Here is a 19,438-nt window from a genome sequence, read left to right as displayed (position 1 = left end):
AAACTCCTGACCTCAGGTGATCCACCTGCCTCGGCCTCCCAAAGTGCTGGGATTACAGGTGTGAGCCATCGCACCCAGCAATAATTATATTTTTCTGATACAGAAAATACATTTCTATTGATGTAGAAAATGTTGGTCTGCACACTGCCTCAAATGGGCTCACGTGGTGCCAGCAGCACAAGTAACCACACGCTGAGGGAGACACTGTGCCAACCAATCCGGAACACAGCTACCGAGTACACGTCATGCTGGGAGCTGAGGGAGACACGCACATCTCCCCTGCTGGACAAGCATAAGTGCCAGACAGAAACTCTCCACTGCTCCCTTAATAAAAGAGCTCAGCAGCATGGAGGGTGCCAGCCAGCAAGTCCTAGCTAGGCCTTGAGGCGTGCAGCAGCTCATAGGGTCCGCCAGGTGCAGTAACCACAGGATAGAATGCTCCTAAAGGAAAGTAAACTCAGAAACCAGAACTTGCACCATGGTTAGAATTTTGGATGCATTTACCCAAGAAAAGGAACTGGGTCACACAGCAAGTTATCCCAGCAGAGAGCTGCAGCTGTTTTCCAGATGTCTCTATCAGTTTTGGCCAGCTCAAGCCTCTTTGGAAGACCACAAGTATCTGGAGCCTAACAGGAATGAAATGCTCACCTTCTCTGCATGATCTTCGGAAGGTCAAAGTAGAGTCAATTTCATTCTTAATCTTGATTAAAGCATCCAATACCATGGGGCCACATCTAACAAAGAAAAATATCCAGTGGTATTTATGTAAAGTTCAACCTCCCTACACTTTATCATAATACAATCAGAGACACCTGGATGCATTCGCTTATCCATCTGGCCTTCTCAGGTCACCTTCAGAATTTGTTCCGTAGTTTTGTTTTTGCAGATTCTTACACATTTTAAGTACTGCACAGTTCTATTTTGAAAATCACAGTGCAAACATATTTCTGGAAATGGAAAGCTAAAGTAGAAGTAGACAAGTATGAAACAACTTCCATACAGTGGCCAAGTTTTTGTTTTTTACTTCTGAAGCTCCCTGCAAAGTTTTTCCAAATAATTTATTTCAAATTTTAGTTTGATTTTTAGGATTTAGACAATAGTTTTAAATAGTAATTAATAATACATAACCGTAACAGAAGACATAGTACAGAGAATAAAAGACACCCAATCACTCACAGTCCCCTAATCAAATCACTGTGAGCCTCCTAGAACATAGAAGGGCAGTGGCACGGTACTAAGCGAAGCATCCCTAGGCGTGGGACCTGGAGTGCGGGCCTGGCAGCCAAGAACCTGGTCTGAACTCTGGCTGAGCCACTTGCCAGCCTACAGGCAAATGATTTAGTTTCTGCCGAGGCATTTCATCCACTGAGTGCACAGAGCAGCATCTGCGTCTCTGGAGGTGAGTTAATACACACGAGATCTTTAGAGCAGCATCTGACACATAAATCATAGTTTAACTATAATAATCATCACGTAGAAACTATGATTCTACGGAAATTACTCTCTCTGAACCTCAGTTTATCTGTAGAGTTAATATTTACGGCACAGGATTATTGTGAAAATTACATAAAAATATGTAGTTTTCATAGTACCTGGCACATAGTAAGTGCTCCACAAATCTGTTTTCTGGTTGCCACCCCTGCCCCCATTCCTCTCAGTAATTATCTAGCATGAGATTAAAAATATATTTTAAAATTGCCATTTCTTTTAGCATTATCTGTATTCCATTTTTTTTTTTTTCTTGAGACGGGGTCTTGCTCTGTCACCCAGGCTGGAGTACAGTGGCACGATCTCAGATCTGTAACCTCTGCATCCCGGGCTCAAGAGATCCTCCCACCTCAGTCCCCCAGTAGCTGGGACTACATGTGTGCGACACCACACCCAGCTTAATTTTTGTATTTTTTTGTAGAGATGGGATTTCACCATGTTGCCCAGGCTGGTCTCAAACTCCTGGACTCAGGTGATCCTCCTGCCTTGGATTCTCAAAGTGTTGGGATTATGAGTGTGAACCAATGGTGCGATCTTGGCTCACTGCAATCTCTACCCTCTGGGCTCAAGCGATTCTCCTGCCTCAGCCTCCTGAGTAGCTGGGATTACAGGTGCATGCCACCACACCCGGCTAAGTTTTGTAGTTTTAGTAGAGATGGGTTTCCCCATGTTGGCCAGGCTGGTCTCAAACTCCTGACCTCAAGTGATCCACCTGCCTCAGCCTCCCCAAATGCTGGGATTACAGGTGTGAGCCACTGCGCCCCGCCCATTATCTGTATTTGTATCAGCAATATGCAGACATCCTTTCTGCTGGACCTCTGCTAACACTGGGAATTGGAAGCTTTAAAAACCTTTGCTATTCTGATACTAGCGAAGTGTTATTGTTTTCAGTGTTTTAAATTGAGATTTCTGAATACTACAGAGGTTGAAAGTTTGTCAGAAATTTACTAATTTTTATTTCACAATTATTTATTGAACATTTACTCTGCCAGGTTCTGTTCTAGATGCTGGGGATGCAGCAGAGAATAAAAGACACGATACCACCTGCCTGCACAAAACTCTGTTCCAGAAGACTCATTCTAGACACTCAGTCTGTCCACATTCTTTGCCACTGTTTACCGGGGTCTTAAGAATTCTTTTTCATGATCTGAGGCTCTCATATATTATATCTATTGCTATTTCTGCTTCCTCCCTCACTGTCAATAGTAATTTGCTGTTTGACTCCTAATTTTGGTAACGGAATTTTAAACATACATGAGTTAAATGTTTACGTTAATAAAGGTGGCTATTTTTTCTTTTACAACATTATCTATCACTTTTAAGCCTAAATAGACCACTGCCCTTCCTGAGGTCTGATACTTTACATTTTCTTCTACTTAAAAAAAAAATTTTAAGTTACTCTCCTAAAACTGCAAAAACTTTATCAGTTGTCCCAAATCAGTGACTAAATCCTCTTTTGCTTCTTATTTGTAATACCTTTCTCCCATATTTAATACTGGGACCTCAGATAAAATTAAGACTGTTTTGTTGCTACATTTTTATTCTAATGATCTGCTGTTCTTGTCCTAGCATATTTTAAATGACAAAACCAGTCTTTGTTTTTTTTTACATTACAAAGGCTAATATTTGCATCTTATAAAAATTTCAAATTGGCCAGGCGGGTGGCTCATGCCTGTAATCCCAGCACTTTGGGAGGCCGAGGCAGGTGGATCACCAGGTCAGGAGATTGAGACCATCCTGGCTAACATGGTGAAACCCCATCTCTACTAAAAATACAAAAAATTAGCCAGGCGTGGTGGCATGTGCCTGTAGTCCCAACTACTTGGGAGGCTGAGGCAGGAGAATTGCTTGAACCCGGGAGGCGGAGGTTGCAGTGAGCCAAGATCGCACCACTGTACTCCAGCCTGGGCGACAGAGTGAGACTCTGTCTCAAAAAAAAAAAAAAAAAAAAATTCTCCTGCTTCAGCCTTCCAACATGCTGGGATTACAAGCACGAGCCACTGCGCCTGCCCAAGGTTTTGTGTTACAAGATTACGTTATCTATAAGAGATGGGTTTACTTCTTCTTTTCCAATTTCCTTTTCTTTCTTCTTCTTGCCCAATTTCCCTGGCTAAACCTCCAGTAAAATTTTGAATGGCTGATGTTAGCATATAAAATAGAATTATTCGTAGCTACTGAAATACACACACACACAAATAGTATTTTGCATATTGACCTTACATCCTGCAGCCTTGCTAAATTTACTTACTCTTTTAGTTTTGTAGACTCCCTGAAATTTTCTATATAAACAATCATGTTGCCTGTGACTAGAGTTAGTTTAATTTCTTCCTTTATAAGCTTATATATGCCTTCTACTTCTTTTACTTGCCTTTGATGGACTGGCTAGAACCTTCAGTACAATGTTGAACTCAAAAACAGAGTGGACAACCTTTCTCGTTCCTGATCTTATGGGGAAAGCGTTCGACATCTCACAATAAAGTATGCTATCAGCTGTGGTTTTCACGGTCTTCATCTGGCTGAGGAAGTTCCCTTCTTTTCCTATTCACAGTTATTATTATTTAAATAAAATTAGGACTATTTCTTTTAATTCAAATTCCTTATAGTTTTATTTATTTATTCTGTTAAAATATACACACTGAAAATTATTTAACCCATTATCATTTTTAAGAATTGTGAATTAGTGTTGAATCTTGCCAAATGCTTTTCTGCATATATTAAAGCAATCAAATGGGTTTTTCCCCTTTATTCTGTTAATATGGTGAATCACACTGATTTTCAAATGTATTTATTTATTTTGCACCTTTTCTTGCATTTAAACAGCATATAAGTTGGGTTTTGCTTTTCTTTAAAAAAAATCTATTATGACACTGTTGGCTTTTTAACTGGAAGTATTTAATGGTTTTTACATTTAATATAGTTATTGACGTGGCTGGATTTAGGTCTATCATTTTACTATTTGTTCCATCATTTTGCTGCTGTTCTCTTCTTCCCTTCTTATTCTAATATTTTTAAACTAAGTAAATATTTTTAGAAATCAATTTTAATTTATGTATTGGCTTTTTAGCTATATCTCTTTGCATTAAAAAAACACTCTTGGCTGGGCATGGTGGCTCACACCCATAATCCTAGCACTTTGGGAGGCTGACGCAGGAGGACTGCTTGAGCCCAGGAGACCAGCGTGGGCAACATAGTGAGACCCTGTCTCTACAAAAAAAAAAATTGGCCAGGCATAGTGGTACATGCCTATAGTCCCAGGTACATGGGAGGCTGAGGTGGGAGGATTACTTGAGCCTAGGAGGTCTCAGGAAGGGAGGATTGCTTGGTTGAGCCTGGGAGGGTGTAGTGAGCTATGATCATGCTACTGCATTCCAGCCTGGATGACAGAGTGAGATCCTGTCACAGAAGAAAAAAAAAAAAAGTTACTCTAGAATTATAACTTACATAATTTACATCTTTAACTTTTTATACCTGTTTAGAAGTACTATTGTGCCACTTTATGTAATGCAAGAATCCTGCTACATTATTATAGGTCTATTTAACCTGCTGCTCCCAGCCCCTACACTATAGTTATCATATGCATTACATCTATGTGAGTTATATATTATAGAATACAATATCTTAACTTGGCTTTAAACAGTCATATCAATTTCAACAAAATTAAGAGGAAAAAATCCATGTTCAGTGCTCTTCATTCCTTTTCTAGGAGCCAAGTTTCCACCTGGTATTGTTTTTCCTCAGCCTGACTAACTTCCTATAGCATTTCATGTAGTACTGGTCTTCTGGCCATGAATTCTTTTTCTTTCTGTTTATCTGAAAATGTTTTCATTTCATAATCATCCTGAAGAATCTTTTTTTCTGAATGTGGAATTCCAAGCTGACAGTTTTTCTTTTAGTACTTTAAAGACGCTATTTATTTCACTGTCTCTTGGCCTCCAGTTTCTGATGAGAAGTCAGCTATCTTTCATATGGTTTCCTTGTATGTAACGTGTTGTTTTTCTCCAGCTGCTTTCCAGATTTTCTCCTATTTTTGGTTGTCAGCAACTTGACATCATGGAGCAGGGCATAGTTTTATTTTTATTTACCTAGTTGGGGTTCACTAAGCTTCCTGGACATGTAAATTATGTCTTTCATGGGCTCAGGAAATTCCTGGCCATGAGTTCTTCAAACAGATATTTATTTTGCCTTTTCTTTCCATTTTTTCCGGAAGTCCAATTACATGTGTGTTAGGTCCATCCATGGTCTTGCTCTGTTGCCCAGGTTGGAGTGCAGTGGCACAATTATAGCTCATAGCAGCCTCTAAGCTCAAGCTATCTTCTCGCTTCAGCATCCCAAATAGCTAGGACTACAGGTATGTGCCACCATGCCTGGCTGATTTTTCAAAGAAAAAATTTTTTTGGTAGAGACAAGGTCTCACAGGTTGCCCAAGCTGGTCTTGGACCCCTGGCCTCAAGTGATCCTTCTGCCTTAGCTTCCCAAAGTGCTGGGATTACAGGCATGAACCACCATGCCTGCCCTAGACCTTCTGATGCTGTTCCATAGATCACAGGAGCTCTTTCCCTTTTCAAAAATCTTTCTTTTTCTTAAGAACAGATAATTTCGGCCAGGCGTGGTGGCTCACATCTGGAATCCCAGCACTTTGGGAGGCCGAGGCGGGAGGATCACTCGAGGTCAGGAGTTCAAGACCAGCCTGGCCAACATGGCAAAACCTTGTCTCTACTAAAAATACAACAAATTAGCTGGGGCGTAGTGGTGCACATCTGTAATCCCAGCTTCAGGAGGCTGAGGTGGGAGAATCGCTTGAGCCTGGAAGGCAGAGGTTGCAATGAGCCAAGACTGCGCCACTGCACTCAAGCCTGGGTGACACAGCAAGACTCCGTCTCAAAAAACAAACAAAAAACCCCAAAAACAACAAAAAAATTAGATAATTTCTATTAATGTTTTTAAGTTTGCTGATTCTTCTTATTGCCATTTCCAATCTGCTGTTAAAGCCATCTGATGAATTTTCCTTTTCACACATTGCATTTTTCAGTACTAGATTTTCCATTTGGCTTTTCAATAGTTTCTATTTCTCTATGGAAATTTCCTATTTCATTATGAGCATAATTTCCTTTATATGTGAGGAAATTTAAAAATTCTTTAAATTCCACTGGGCTCAGTGGCTCATGCCTGTAATCCCAGCACTTTGGGAGGCTGAGGTGGGTGGATCACCTGAGGCCAGGAGATCAAGACCAGCCTGGCCAACATGGCGAAACCCCAACTCTACTAAAAACACAAAAATTAGACGGGTGTGGTGGCGGGCGCCTGTAGTCCCAGCTACTCAGGAGGCTGAGGCAAGGGAATCGCTTGAACCCAGGAGACGGAGGTTGCAATGAGCCAAGATCGCACCACTGTACTCCAGCCCAGGCGACAGAGTGAAACTCAGACTCAAAATAAAAAAAATAAAATAAAGAAAAATTAATATGCTGTAGAGAATCTGGATTGTATTATGTTTTTCTGAGAAGTGTGGATTTTAACATTTTACACAGGCAATTAATATGGCTGAATGCAAGATTTGGGCAGAGTTCATGAACAGCATTTAGTGTGCCTCCTCTGTGGTTCTCTTCTTTCCAGGCTTTCCCCCTCATTTCCTAGTGGTTGTGGAAGCCCCAAAATGTGTCTTCTCATTATTCAAGCTAAGATTGTTTTTTTTTTTTTTTTTTTTTGAGACAGAGTCTCACTCTGTTGCCCAGGCTGGAGTGCAGTGGTGTGATCTTGGCTCACTGCAACCTCCACCTCCCACATTCAAGTGATTCTCCCCCATTAGCCTCCAGAGTGGCTGGGATTAGAGGCATGTGCCACCATGTCTGGCTAATTTTTGTATTTTTAGTAGAGATGGGGTTTCATCATGTTGGCCTGCTTTGGCCTCCCAAAGCGCTGGGATTACAGGTGTGAGCCAACGCACCCAGCGGATTGTGGTTTTCCATCCAACTGTTAGTCCCATTACTTCCCATACCAACTTGGACTTGTCCTCAGCAAAATCATGTAACAATAAAATGGTAATTTGTCCAATGCCATTTCATTCTTCCAAGTGTCAACTCCCCTCCAGTGTCTGCTCACTCTTGGTCCTTCTCCACTGTTCAGGCAGTTGTTTCTTACATTTCGTCCGGAGTTGATAATTGTTATTTGTAGGAGGGTTAGTCTGATGAGAGCTACTGTGCCAAAATTGGAAATGAACCCAAAGATTCTTTAAATTTTTTATCATTAAATAAGAGTTATGGGCCGGGTGCTGTGGCTCATGCCTGTAATCCTAGGACTTTGGGAAGCTGAAATGGGTGGATTGCTTGAGCCCAGGAGTTTGAGACCAGGCTGGGCAACATAGTGAAACTCCATCTTTACAAAAAATACAAAACTTAGCTGGGTGTGGTGGCATGTGCCTATAGTCCCAGTTGCTCAGGAGGGTGAGGCAGGTGGATTGCTTGAGTCTGGGAGGCTGAGGTTGCAGTGAACCGTGAGCATGCCACTGCACTCTAACCTGGGTGACAGACCCTGTCTCAAAAAGATAGTTATGACTTTAACTCTTCCAGTTTTAGCCACATTCTCTAAGTTGTGATTTGCAATGTCTTTACTTTCTAGGTATCTGGCAATATTTTTTATGTGTTCCTGATCAAATAGGCAGTTAGAAATGTACTTTTTATTTTCTAAGCAGTAGCGTTTTTTGTTTTATTAGTTTTTTTTTTTTGCTTTTTTTTTTTTTTTTTTTGAGACACAGTCTTGCTCCGTCACCCAGGCTGGAGTGCAGGGGTGAGATCTCGGCTCACTACCTCCTCCTTCCAGGTTCAAATGATTCTCGTGCCTCAGCCTCCCAAATAGCTGGGATTGCAGGCACCTGCCACAACACCCAGCTTATTTTTATATTTTAGTAGAGACAGGGTTTCACCATGTTGGCCAGGCTGGTCTTGAATGCCTGACCTCAAGCGATCCACCTGCCTCGGCCTCCCAAAGTGCTGGGATTATAGTTGTGAGCCACCGCGCCCGGCCTGTTTATATTTTTAATATGAGTTCTTAGTTTTACTGTATTTTGGTCCAAAAATGTGGTCTGTGCAATTTCTATTCCTTTGAATTTTGCTGGGGACTTTTGGTTGCTGAGTATTTGAAAATTTTGTCTATTTAAGAAGGTTATATATCAATTAATGCTACCTCATTAATAGCACTTACATGTCATCACAGAAAGTCAAAATAAGCATTAAGAGTATTCGTGGTTTTCAAACTTTTTTTTTGGTGCTACAGAAGCTTTTGTTTGAAAAAATTAAACACTTATTCACTTACACATAAAATAGATCAAAGAACAGTTCTGGTTGTACGGGGGCATGGAGTGGAGCAGCAGGAGGCTAGAGCCTAGCTTGCTAGCTTCTTTGTTTTCTTTGGCTAACTGTGGAGTTCCCTAAAAGTGAAAGATGCTGGAAGAAGAGTAGTTTTGAGAGATGTGATGTGAAGAAGGACTCAACCTGCTACTGCTGCTTTTGACGATGGAAGCAGAGGCCAAGAGCCAAGTAGTGTGGCAGCCTCTAGAAGCTTGAAACGGCCCTCAGCTTACAGTCAGCAGAATGACAGGGACCTTGGGCTCACAACCACAAGGAACTGCATTCCACCAATAGCCCAAATGAACAAAAAATATTTTCCCCTAGGCTCCAGAAAGGAACGCAGCCTGCTGACACCTTGATTATAGTCTGATGAGACTATACCAGTCTTTTGACCTACAGAACTATGAGATAATAAATTTAGATTGTTTTAAGTCACTAAGTTTGTGGTAATTTGCTCTGACAGAAATAGAAAACTAACACACAAGTCCAATTTTTAACATTTTAACCACATCCCTACCTTGTCCATTCTAGGCAAGTTTCTGGCAGTTCTGTTACTATTACAGAAAATACAGGTCCAGATGTATAAGATATAATCAATACATTCAGCATTAAAAAAATGGTAATATGCTGAATGACTTTAAATACTATGCATAAAGTTAACTGTACCAGTATTTCTAGAAATTTGTCATACTTTCACTTGGGAATTATTTTGGTATTATTTTTCTGAATCAGGTACCAACCTCATTCTTTTTCTTTTTTGGAGACAGAGTCTCGCTCTGTTGCCCAGGCTGTAGTGCAATGGCATGATCTCAGCTCGCTGCAACTTCTGCCTGCTGGGTTCAAGTGATTCTTGTGCCCCAGCCTCCTGAGTGGCTGGGATTACAGGCATGAGCCACTACACCCAGCTAATTTTTGTATTTTTAGTAGAGACGGGGTTTTGCCATGTTGGCCAGGTTGGTCTGGAACTCCCAACCTCAGATGATCTGCCCGCCTGAGCCTCCCAAAGTGCTGGGTTTACAGGCGTGAGCCACTGTGCCCGGTCCAACCTCATTCTTGTTTTAAAAACAACAGATTCCAGAGCCACCGGATGATCTCGGATTTTTAAGCCTTCCAAGGGTGTGAAAAGCATGTCCCTAAATCGATCAAGAACTCTCCTTCAATACCTGGCTTTCACAGAGATACTCACTTATTAAGGTCAATTTCGTAAGTCTGCATATGAGGTTTGTCTCCAGCCTTGTCTGGGTCCCATCGATAGATGGCAAATTTCTTGATACGGGGAGCTGCGGCTGCAGCTGTCTGGGCTCCTCGGGAGGCCTGAAATTTTTAAAAGTTCACAAAACGGAAAAAAAAATTAGAAATGCAAGATAATTCCATTTTGCGGGCACAACAGATGTAATGCTGGATATAAACTCACACATTACTGATATATAATCTTCTGGGAAAAGGCAGTCATTCAATATCCAACAAGTATTAAGCACCTATCATATGCTAATATATCAGACATGGTATTAGGGGCTAGTGCTACAGCACTTAATAAAATACACAAAAACCTTCATCTTCACAGAACTTACTTTGTAGTGAACAAGAGTTAAATTAAACATTCACAATGAATATAAAGAGTAACACTGATGGGAAAGTACAGGGAGCTCTGGATGAATACAGCAGAGACTTCAATGAGTGTAAGAGTCAGAGAAGGCTTCCTCAAGCGACATCTAAGTGGTGGCTTGACAAACCAGTATTGAGGGGAAAGAGTGTGGGGTGTGGTCTGAGGGTGGTGGCTTATGCCTGCAATCTCAGTACTTTGGGAGGCAGAAGTGAGAGAACTGATTGAGCCCATGAGTTTGAGACCAGCCTGGGAAACAGACAAAATCCCATCTACAAAAAATAAAAATTAGCTGGGTGTGGTAGTGTGCGTCTCAGGAGGCAGAGGTGGGAGGACTGCTTGGGCCTGAGAGGTTGAGGCTGCAGAGAGCCATGATAATGCCAATGCACTCTAGCCTGGGCAACGGAGTGAGACTCTTTTTCAAAAATAAAAAATAAAAAAAAAGAAATAAAAAGAAAGAAAGAAAGTAAAGACTATATTCCAGGCCTGCTAAGTTTTAAAATAAACTGATATAGAAAAGTAAAAACTCGGAAGGTTAATTGACTAATTACAAAAAGATGCAGTGGTGTTTATTACTGAGGCAGGAGAAGACTGTTTGAAGACAGGAAGCCTTCACTACAGCCTCTGATTCATCTCAGGCCAAGTCTTCATTTGCATAGGGTGTAACCAATAGGAAACCCCTACAGGGGACTTAAATCCCAGAGACTGTGCAGCTGGGGCTCTTGAGCCACTTGCTGGATCCCACTCCCACTCTGTGGAGTGTACTTTCATTTCAATACATCTATGCTTTTGTCTTCTGTTGTTTTGTGTGTTTTGTCCTATTCTTTGTTCAACATGCCAAGAACCTGGATGACCTATGGTCAAGACCCTCACCAGTAACATTATTTCTTGTTAAAGTTCCCATATTAACTATAGCTAAAAATACAAACATCAGCTAACAGTAGAAAAGAAAATATACAAAGAAAATGAAAGTTAAGATGAAAATGTTTTACCTTATCACCAAGCTGGCTAAAATCATCAACAAAAGGAAAGCCATTTCTACAAATGTTTTTCACCAGGAACCCCATTTTGTAAACTGACATGAACACCCAATGCCACCTTGTGGTATTTGGAAGTGAGAAGAGGAAAGATTCCTAAAGGTATCAACTCCAGTGGTCTTTGCTTGCTTAATGTCCCATTTTTTTGGGTCTTTTTTCTGTGACATTTAATAAGGTATAATTCATTATAATAAAATTCACTAGTTTTAAGGGTATAATGTGATGAGTTTTGACAAAGCAATGTAATCCTACCACAATTACAACAGAATAATTCCATCCAAAAAGGTCTTTTGTGCCCTTGGTGGCAAACATAAGTCCCCTTTCCCTACTCTTAGCAACTGATCAGTTATCATCACGAATCTGCCTTTTACAGAATTCATATAAATGGTATCATATGGTACGTAGTCTTGTGTCTAGCTTCTTTCACTCAACATAATGCTTCTGAGATTCATATATGTTACTGCATATATCCATATTTAAATGCTTTTTAAAAAATTAACCTATTTATTTATTTATTTTTGAGACAGAGTTTCACTCTTGTTGCCCAGGCTGGAGAGCAATGGTGTGATCCTGGCTCACCGCAACCTCTGCCTCCCGGGTTCAAGCGATTCTCTTGCCTGTCTCCCGAGTAGCTGGGATTACAGGCATGCGCTAGCAGGCCCGGCTAATTTGTATTTTTAGTAGACACGTGGTTTCTCTACGTTGGTCAGGGTGGTCTCAAACTCCCAACCTCAGGTGATCCGTCTGCCTTGGCCTCCCAAAGTGCTGGGATTACAGGTGTAAGCCACTGTGCTCGGCCATCCTTTCTACTTCTTAATAATTACAGATTCATATGCATTTACAGAAAATAATACTGAGGCCAGGTGCAGTGGCTCACACCTGTATCCCAGCACTTTGGGAGGCCAAGGCAGACAAATCACTTGAGGTCAGAAGTTCAAGACCAGCCTGGCCAACATGGTGAAAATCCATCTCTACTAAAGATACAAAAATTAGCCCGTTGTGGTGGCACATGGCTGTAATCCCAGCTACTTGGGAGGCAGAGGCACTTGACCCCGGGAGGCGGAGGTTGCAGTGAGCCAAGATTGTGCCACTGCACTCCAGCCTGGGCGACAGAGTGAGACCCTGTTTCAAAACAAAACAAAACAAAGAAAATAATACTGAGACTCCACATGCTCTTCCCACCTGTAATCTCAGCACTTTGGGAAGCTGAGGTTGGGGAATCACCTGAGGTCAGGAATTCAAGACCAGCCCAGCCAAAATGGTAAAACCCCATCCCTACTAAAAATACAAAAACAAATCAGACGGGTGTGGTGGTGTGCGCCTGTAATCCCAGCTACTTGGGAGGCTGAGGCAGGAGAATCCCTTGAACTTGGGAGGTAAAGGTTGCAGTGAGCTAAGATTGCGCCACTGTACACCACCCTGGGTAACAAAGTGAAACTCCATCTAAAAAAAAAAACAAAAAAAAGAGACAGGGTTTTGTTGTCATTGATTGTGCAGTGGCATGATTACAGCTCACTGCAGCCTCAACCTTCTGGACTCATGCGAACCTCCCATCTCAGCTTCCCCAGTAGCTAGGACTACAGGCATGCACCATGATGCCCAATTAGTTTTTTTATGTTTATTTTTGTAGAGATGGGGGTCTCACTATGTTGCCTAGGCTGGTCTTGAACTCCTGGCCCCAAGTGATCCTCTGCCTGGCTCTCCCGAAGAGTTGGGATACAGGCATGAGCTACCATGCCAGGACCCACATATTCTTTACCCAGTCTCCCCAACAGGAACATCTTGCAAACTGCAGCACATCACCACAACCAGAATACTGACCGTGCTAGTCAAGATACGGGACATTCCCATAAGAACAGGATCACTAACATTGCCCATTTATAGCCCTGTCCACTTCCTCCCACCCTCCCTCCCCTGTACTCCTTAAGCCCTAGCAAACACTAATCTGTTCTCTACTTCTCAAATTCTGTCATTTAAAGAATGCTATATCAATATAATCATCTAGTATGTAGCCTTTTGGCATTGGCTTTTTTCATTCAGCCTAATTCTCCGGAGATTCATCCAAGTTGCTGTGTACAGCAATAGCTTTTTTCTTGTTATGGCTGAGTAGCACTCCACGGTACAATGTACCACAGTTTGCTTAACCATATAACTACGTTGGTTGGGGGTGGGACGTTGGGGGTGTTTCTAATTTTTGGTGACATGAATAAAGCTGAAATGAACACTTGTGTACAAATTTCTGTGTGAACGTTAAGCCTTCATTTCTCAGGATAAACACCCAGGTGTGTAACTGTTGGGCTGTATGGTAGCTACAAGTTTAGTTTTTTTAAAGCAACTGACAAAACTATTTTCCAGAGTGGGTGGCTGCTGTGCCTGAGGCAGGTAGTAGGGTAAATGGGACAATATGCCTTTTAAAAAATGGGGCTACTTCAAGTTTTTGCCTTCTAATTTGGATTTTATTTTTCATTTTAAAAAAATATTTATTTATTTATTTTAGATGGGGTCTCGCTCTTGTCCCCCAGGCTGGAGTGCAATGGCGCAACCTTGGCCCACTGCAACCTCCACCTCCCGGCTTCAAGCAATTCTTCTGCCTCAGCCTCCTAAGTAGCTGGGACTACAGGTGCCTGCCACCACGCCCAGCTAATTTTTATATTTTTAGTACAGACAGGGTTTCACCATATTGGCCAGGCTGGTCCTGAACTCCTGACCTCAGGTGATCTGCCCGCTTTGGTCTCCCAAAGTGCTGCGATTACAGGTGGGAGCCACTGTGCCAGGCCTTTATTTTTTATTTTTATAGACTTATAGTCTAGCTCTATTGCCCAAGCTGGAGATCATGGCTCACTGCAGCCTTAAACTCCTGGGCTCAGGTGATCGTCCTGACTCAGCTTCCTAAGTAGCTGGGACCATAGGTGCACACCATCATGTCTAGCTAATTTTTGTAGAGACAGGGTCTTGCCATGTTGCCTAAGCCGGTATGGAACTCCTGGGCTTAAGCAATCCTCCCACCTCAGCCTCCCAAAGTGTTGGGATTACAGGCATGTGCCACCATGTCTGGCTAATTTTTGTATTTTTAGTAGAGACAGGGTTTTGCCATTTGGCCAGGCTGGTCTCGAACTCCTGGCCTCAAGTGATCCACCTGCCTCATCGTTCCAAAGTGTTGGGATTACAAGCGCGAACAACCAGCCCAGCCCCTCTGGCTTTAAACAGAATCTGGGACTGAAGTATAACCCCCTAGTTCTTTTCTTTTCGTGAGACGGAGTCTCACTCTGTCGCTCAGGCTGGAATGCAGTAGCGAGATCTCAGCTCACTGCAACCTCTGCCTCCTGGGTTCAAGCGATTCTCCTGCCTCAGCCTCCTGAGTAGCTGGGATTACAGATGCGTGCCACCATGCTGGGCTCATTTTTTTGTATTTTTAGTAGAGATGGGATTTCACCATTTTAGCTAGGTTGGTCTTGAACTCCTGACGTTGTGATCCAACTGCCTCAGCCTTCCAAAGTGCTGGGATTACAGGCGTGAGCCACCAACCCGGCACAACCCCCTAGTTCTAAAGCCTGATTTAGTATTGTCAGTGGGCAACAGGCATTAGGCTCTATCAAGCTGGGTGTCAGTCCCACAAGGTCTGTGGGATGACTGTGGTTACCTGCAATGTTTTCCCTTCAACATTTCTTTATAATACTTAAATATCTGCTTCATGTTCACTCTACACAGATAATCGATCGTGTATTATCTTTCCAAAAGAGATTAAGTTTGTATTAGAGATAATTTAAATTTTTAAGAAGTCTTATCATATGAATGATATGAAATAAGAGCAATGCCAGGATGTACTACACTGAATATCTAAGTCAATGTATCCCAACATCAGTTTTGGGGTGCCCCAAAATGTCATTTTTTTTTCAGTACAACTAATTTAAATTTGTTTTGTGTCAAAAATGTATTTTATAGGCCAGGCATAGTGGCTCATGCCTGTAATCCCAGCACTTTGGGAGGCTGAGGCGGGTGGATTACCTGAGGTCAGCAGTTCAACCAGCCTGGCCAACATGGTGAAACCCCATCTCTACTAAAAATACAAAAAAATTAGCCAGATGTGGTGGCGGGCACCTGCAATCCCAGCTACTCAGGAGGCCGAGACAGGAGAATTGCTTGAATCCGGGAGGCGGAGGTTATGGTAAGCCGAGATCGCACCACTGCACTCCAGCCTGGGCAACAGGGCGAGTGCGACTCTGTCTCAAAAAAAAAAAAAAAAAAAGTATTTCATACAACATTTGGTGGGGCAAAGGGGGTTTACCGGAATGAAAGAAGATTCTGAAATCAAAATCACCAGAGGTGGTCATGGTTCTGAAAGTGATGGAGCTTTGCTCATCTTGAGGTCTGTACAAAGAGTTAATTCTCAGGATTATGTTATCTGTGATCCACCAAAAAATTCGCTGAATACATAAATCTAAAAATTTGCCACATTTCATTCATTGAACCTTTATGTCACACACTGTGCCAAATAATCTCTAATCTTTATAACATTTCTATGAAAAATGTTATATTGTTCCCAGTTAAAAGATGAGGATAGGATCATATAGGAACACAGGTCACTTGATTCAAAAACTGAAGCTTTTAGCCATTATAACTAGTAGTGAAAATGCAAACATAGAATGGAACAGTGCAAAAAGATAATTCCATTTCACAATGAGATCCAAGGAACAAGAGAAGTTGTTACTCTAATCATACAATGAGACTATATGATTTTCTCCCCTTTGGAGCAATTTATACTACAAATCCTTAATGAAAGAGGGCCCTTTGAAAGCATTTTTTTTTTTTTTTTTGAGACGGAGTCTCGCTCTGTCACCCAGGCTGGAGTGCAGTGGCCGGATCTCAGCTCACTGCAAGCTCCGCCTCCTGGGTTTACGCCATTCTCCTGCCTCAGCCTCCCGAGTAGCTGGGACTACAGGCGCCCGCCTCTTCGCCCGGCTAGTTTTTTGTATTTTTTAGTAGAGAGAGGGTTTCACCGTGTTAGCCAGGATGGTCTCGATCTCCTGACCTCGTGATCCGCCCGTCTCGGCCTCCCAAAGTGCTGGGATTACAGGCTTGAGCCACCGCGCCCGGCCCCTTGAAAGCATTTTTATGTTAATCTACAAGACTAATGAGTATTCAAGGCAGAAAGTACATTCCTAGGAAATCCTGGGTAATATGAACTTCATAGTTTATAATTTAAGCAAGGTAAGCAACAACTGAACTGAGAAGGGTGAATTCTGAATGGTGCTGAAGGCTGGTTGTTGTTTCTCTAGTAAAGTGTCCTTAGGGTGCAGGCTTGGAGTTGGATGGAGTGGAGAAAGATTTGGAGGCCAGAGAAGAAGGTGGGAAATAGAGAGGAAGAAGGCAAAAAGGACTGTATGAAGATAAGCCTGAGTAAAATACAAGGTGCAGGCTTGCTGAAAAGTGTGATCGGTGACGCTTCAAATCCAAGCTCTATCACTTACTAGCTGTGTATTCTTCTGCAAATTATTAACTTTTATGATTCTATTTCTTCCTTTGTAAAGGGTGGGTAGTATTAATAACTGCCTCATAAGATAACCGGGGGGGTCAAGCTTCTAGCATAGCCCAGAAAATAATTTTTGCTCTACACGATTGGCAACCTTATCAGTCTTTGTATCCTTCTGATTTGTAGATAGGTATCCTAGTCCTGCCAGCCTAAGGAACAAGATACACATTAAAAAAAATTTTTTTTTTTGAGACTGAGTTTCACTCTTATCACCCAGGGTGGAGTGCAATGGTGCCATCTCGGCTCACTGCATCCCTCCGCCTGCCAGGTTCAAGCGATTCTCCTGCCTCAGCCTCCTGTGTAGCTGGGATTATAGGAGCCCACCACCAAGCCCAGCTAATTTTTGTGTGTGTGTATATATATATATATATATATTTTTTTTTTTTTTTTAAGTAAAGACAGGGTTTCACCATGTTGGCTGGGCTGGTCTCGAAATCCTGACCTCAGGTGATCCACCTGCCTTGGCCTCTCAAAGTGTTGGGATTACAGGCATGAGCCACTGCACCTGGCAAGATGCACACTTTTAAGTAGGTGGTTCTCGCCCTAAAGGAGTTCATAGTCCAGATGAAGAAATAAGGCAACACAAACAATAGTTAATATATTACAGTTAAATACTTAAAGGCAGAATTGTGGTTCAGTGGTCAGACTATATGCATAAAAATAATTCAGAACCTGAACTTGAATGTTACCCACACCAAGCTCATTACTGAATTCTTTTGAGGTGGCTTTGGTGGGTATAAATGTACATTCCCACAAGGAAGTGGAGGCCTTGGGGCTCTTCTATTTTCTGTTGCCCTCAGGAGGCCCTGCAAAGGCCTTGCCTGGAATTACAACAATGACCTATGAAACTAGCCATTTCTACAATTCATTGCTAGAAGAGGGGCCTGAGCTTTAGAACTCTGTCTCATTAGTGGGGCTCTCACAATTTAATTGTTTGCTCAGCAACTATAAAAAGAACAGGTAAACAAGCTCATTATCAATCATCAATTTAATACTCATAAGATGTCAGCTGAGGCTCTGGTAGGCTGTCTTCTTCCTCTATCTCCCCTTTTCAGAAAGGTTGATGCAGAGTGGATGCAAGTTCACACACAGCATACTGGACAGAACTAGGACTAGAACATGGGCGATAAGTACTGTGTTATGCAGCCATGGCAGGTACTTAAGATGAAAGATGTCCTCATTTAAGTGCAAGAGAGGAAGAGGAACTAAAATTTCTTGGACACCAACCATGTCCCAAGATCTACGCTAAGGAGTTTTTCCGGTACTATGTTAAAAAACTGTCTCAGGTCTGCCAGTTCTTGGGAATGTGGTATTTTGAGCAAGCCAAATATTTTCTTTCTGGGGACCTCAAGTTTTCAAAGCTCCAAAAAGGAGGGTAAGAATTCTTACTTGCCCACCTTAAAGGGGTTGTTGAGAAGCCCAGAAGAGGAACAGACTTAGGATTTGCAAATCCTTGATCCTTTATGTATACAAAAGCAATTTCCCTTCCCCTTCTAAATGTTCCCACTTAGAAGGCAGGTCAGAAATGTGTCGTTTCTTGGCCATGGAAGGGGCGTGGGAAAATCTGTCACAGCACATGGCATAGTTATAAACAAGAACAGCGCCAAGCTCTCTGTCATTCCATGTCAACTCTATGAGGTCCGTATTATTACATGCCCTTTAGAGTCAGAAACACTGAGAGGATATTAGCGAAACTGTGGTGACATTGCTTTAAGGAACCCAGTCTTTCCTACAACCCCCGCCACCCACGGCCGGGATCCTTCGAGGTACGGGGCTGGATGCATTTCCCTCCATCTCTCCCTTCCCCTGCCCTGTCCCTAATTCACACGTCCTTTCCTCACCAATCCCGGTCCTCAACCTCGTACCCTAGAGGAATGACCTCGCTTCCCAATTCCCATTCGTCACACCCCGCAGGTCCCCCTTTTCTACAGAGGCGATAGTTTGGTGGCAGAAAAAGGGCTGGAACTCCAATGTTTGGATTCGGATTCTGGTTTCTGCAGTCATTCGCTTGCCATCTGACCTTGAGTAATTCAAGTCCCCTTTCTGAACTCCCCCGCCACCTTAGCTGTAAAAAATTGCCCCTGCCCTAACTCAAGCTGCGGCGAGGCGCAGAAAGATAACGGACAGGGATGCTCCAAGCCAAACCAAAGCACTGCGCCAGTGGGAGGAGGTCCTCCCTCTCCCTGAGGCCTTGCCCTATGCTTCCTTAGTCTCTCCACGGGCCCATCAGCTCCAGGCAGTCTCCGTGACTTTCCTGCCTTTTCCCTCTCTGAGACTCCAGGACTCACCTGCAGGCAGGCTCCGCCAAGTGCTGTGGCCGGTAACCGGCCCCTCAAGGAGAGTGCGACCACCGCCGCCATCTTGGCTCTTGACGTCAGCCCCACCCCTTAACCCCGAGGTCTCTCTCCGCCGATGTCCCGTCGAACATCGCGGCGCCCAG

At 42.7% G+C, this 19,438-nt stretch overlaps 2 protein-coding genes across 2 annotated transcripts in view; both read right to left on the bottom strand.

The window, feature by feature from the left end:
• The window catches only part of MFAP2 (microfibril associated protein 2), a 67,092-nt gene extending 59,970 nt beyond the window's left edge, over positions 1 to 7,122 (bottom strand). Inside the window, exon 1 of the mRNA XM_001099579.4 lies at positions 7,104 to 7,122. Coding sequence (XP_001099579.2) covers positions 7,104 to 7,112 — 9 coding nt within the window. The 5' untranslated portion in view covers positions 7,113 to 7,122. The remainder of the gene's footprint in view (positions 1 to 7,103) is intronic.
• SDHB (succinate dehydrogenase complex iron sulfur subunit B) overlaps positions 1 to 19,438 on the bottom strand; it is a 33,697-nt gene extending 14,259 nt beyond the window's left edge. The window contains exons 1-3 of the mRNA NM_001261804.1: positions 19,287 to 19,438; positions 10,015 to 10,142; positions 649 to 734 (exon numbers count right to left, since the gene is read on the bottom strand). Coding sequence (NP_001248733.1) covers positions 649 to 734; positions 10,015 to 10,142; positions 19,287 to 19,358 — 286 coding nt within the window. The 5' untranslated portion in view covers positions 19,359 to 19,438. The remainder of the gene's footprint in view (positions 1 to 648; positions 735 to 10,014; positions 10,143 to 19,286) is intronic.

This window comes from Macaca mulatta, chromosome 1, assembly GCF_049350105.2.
Source record: "Macaca mulatta isolate MMU2019108-1 chromosome 1, T2T-MMU8v2.0, whole genome shotgun sequence".
NCBI lineage: Eukaryota > Metazoa > Chordata > Mammalia > Primates > Cercopithecidae > Macaca > Macaca mulatta.
Note: the sequence above shows the minus strand (reverse complement) of the source record. Positions and strands in the feature narration are given on the sequence as shown.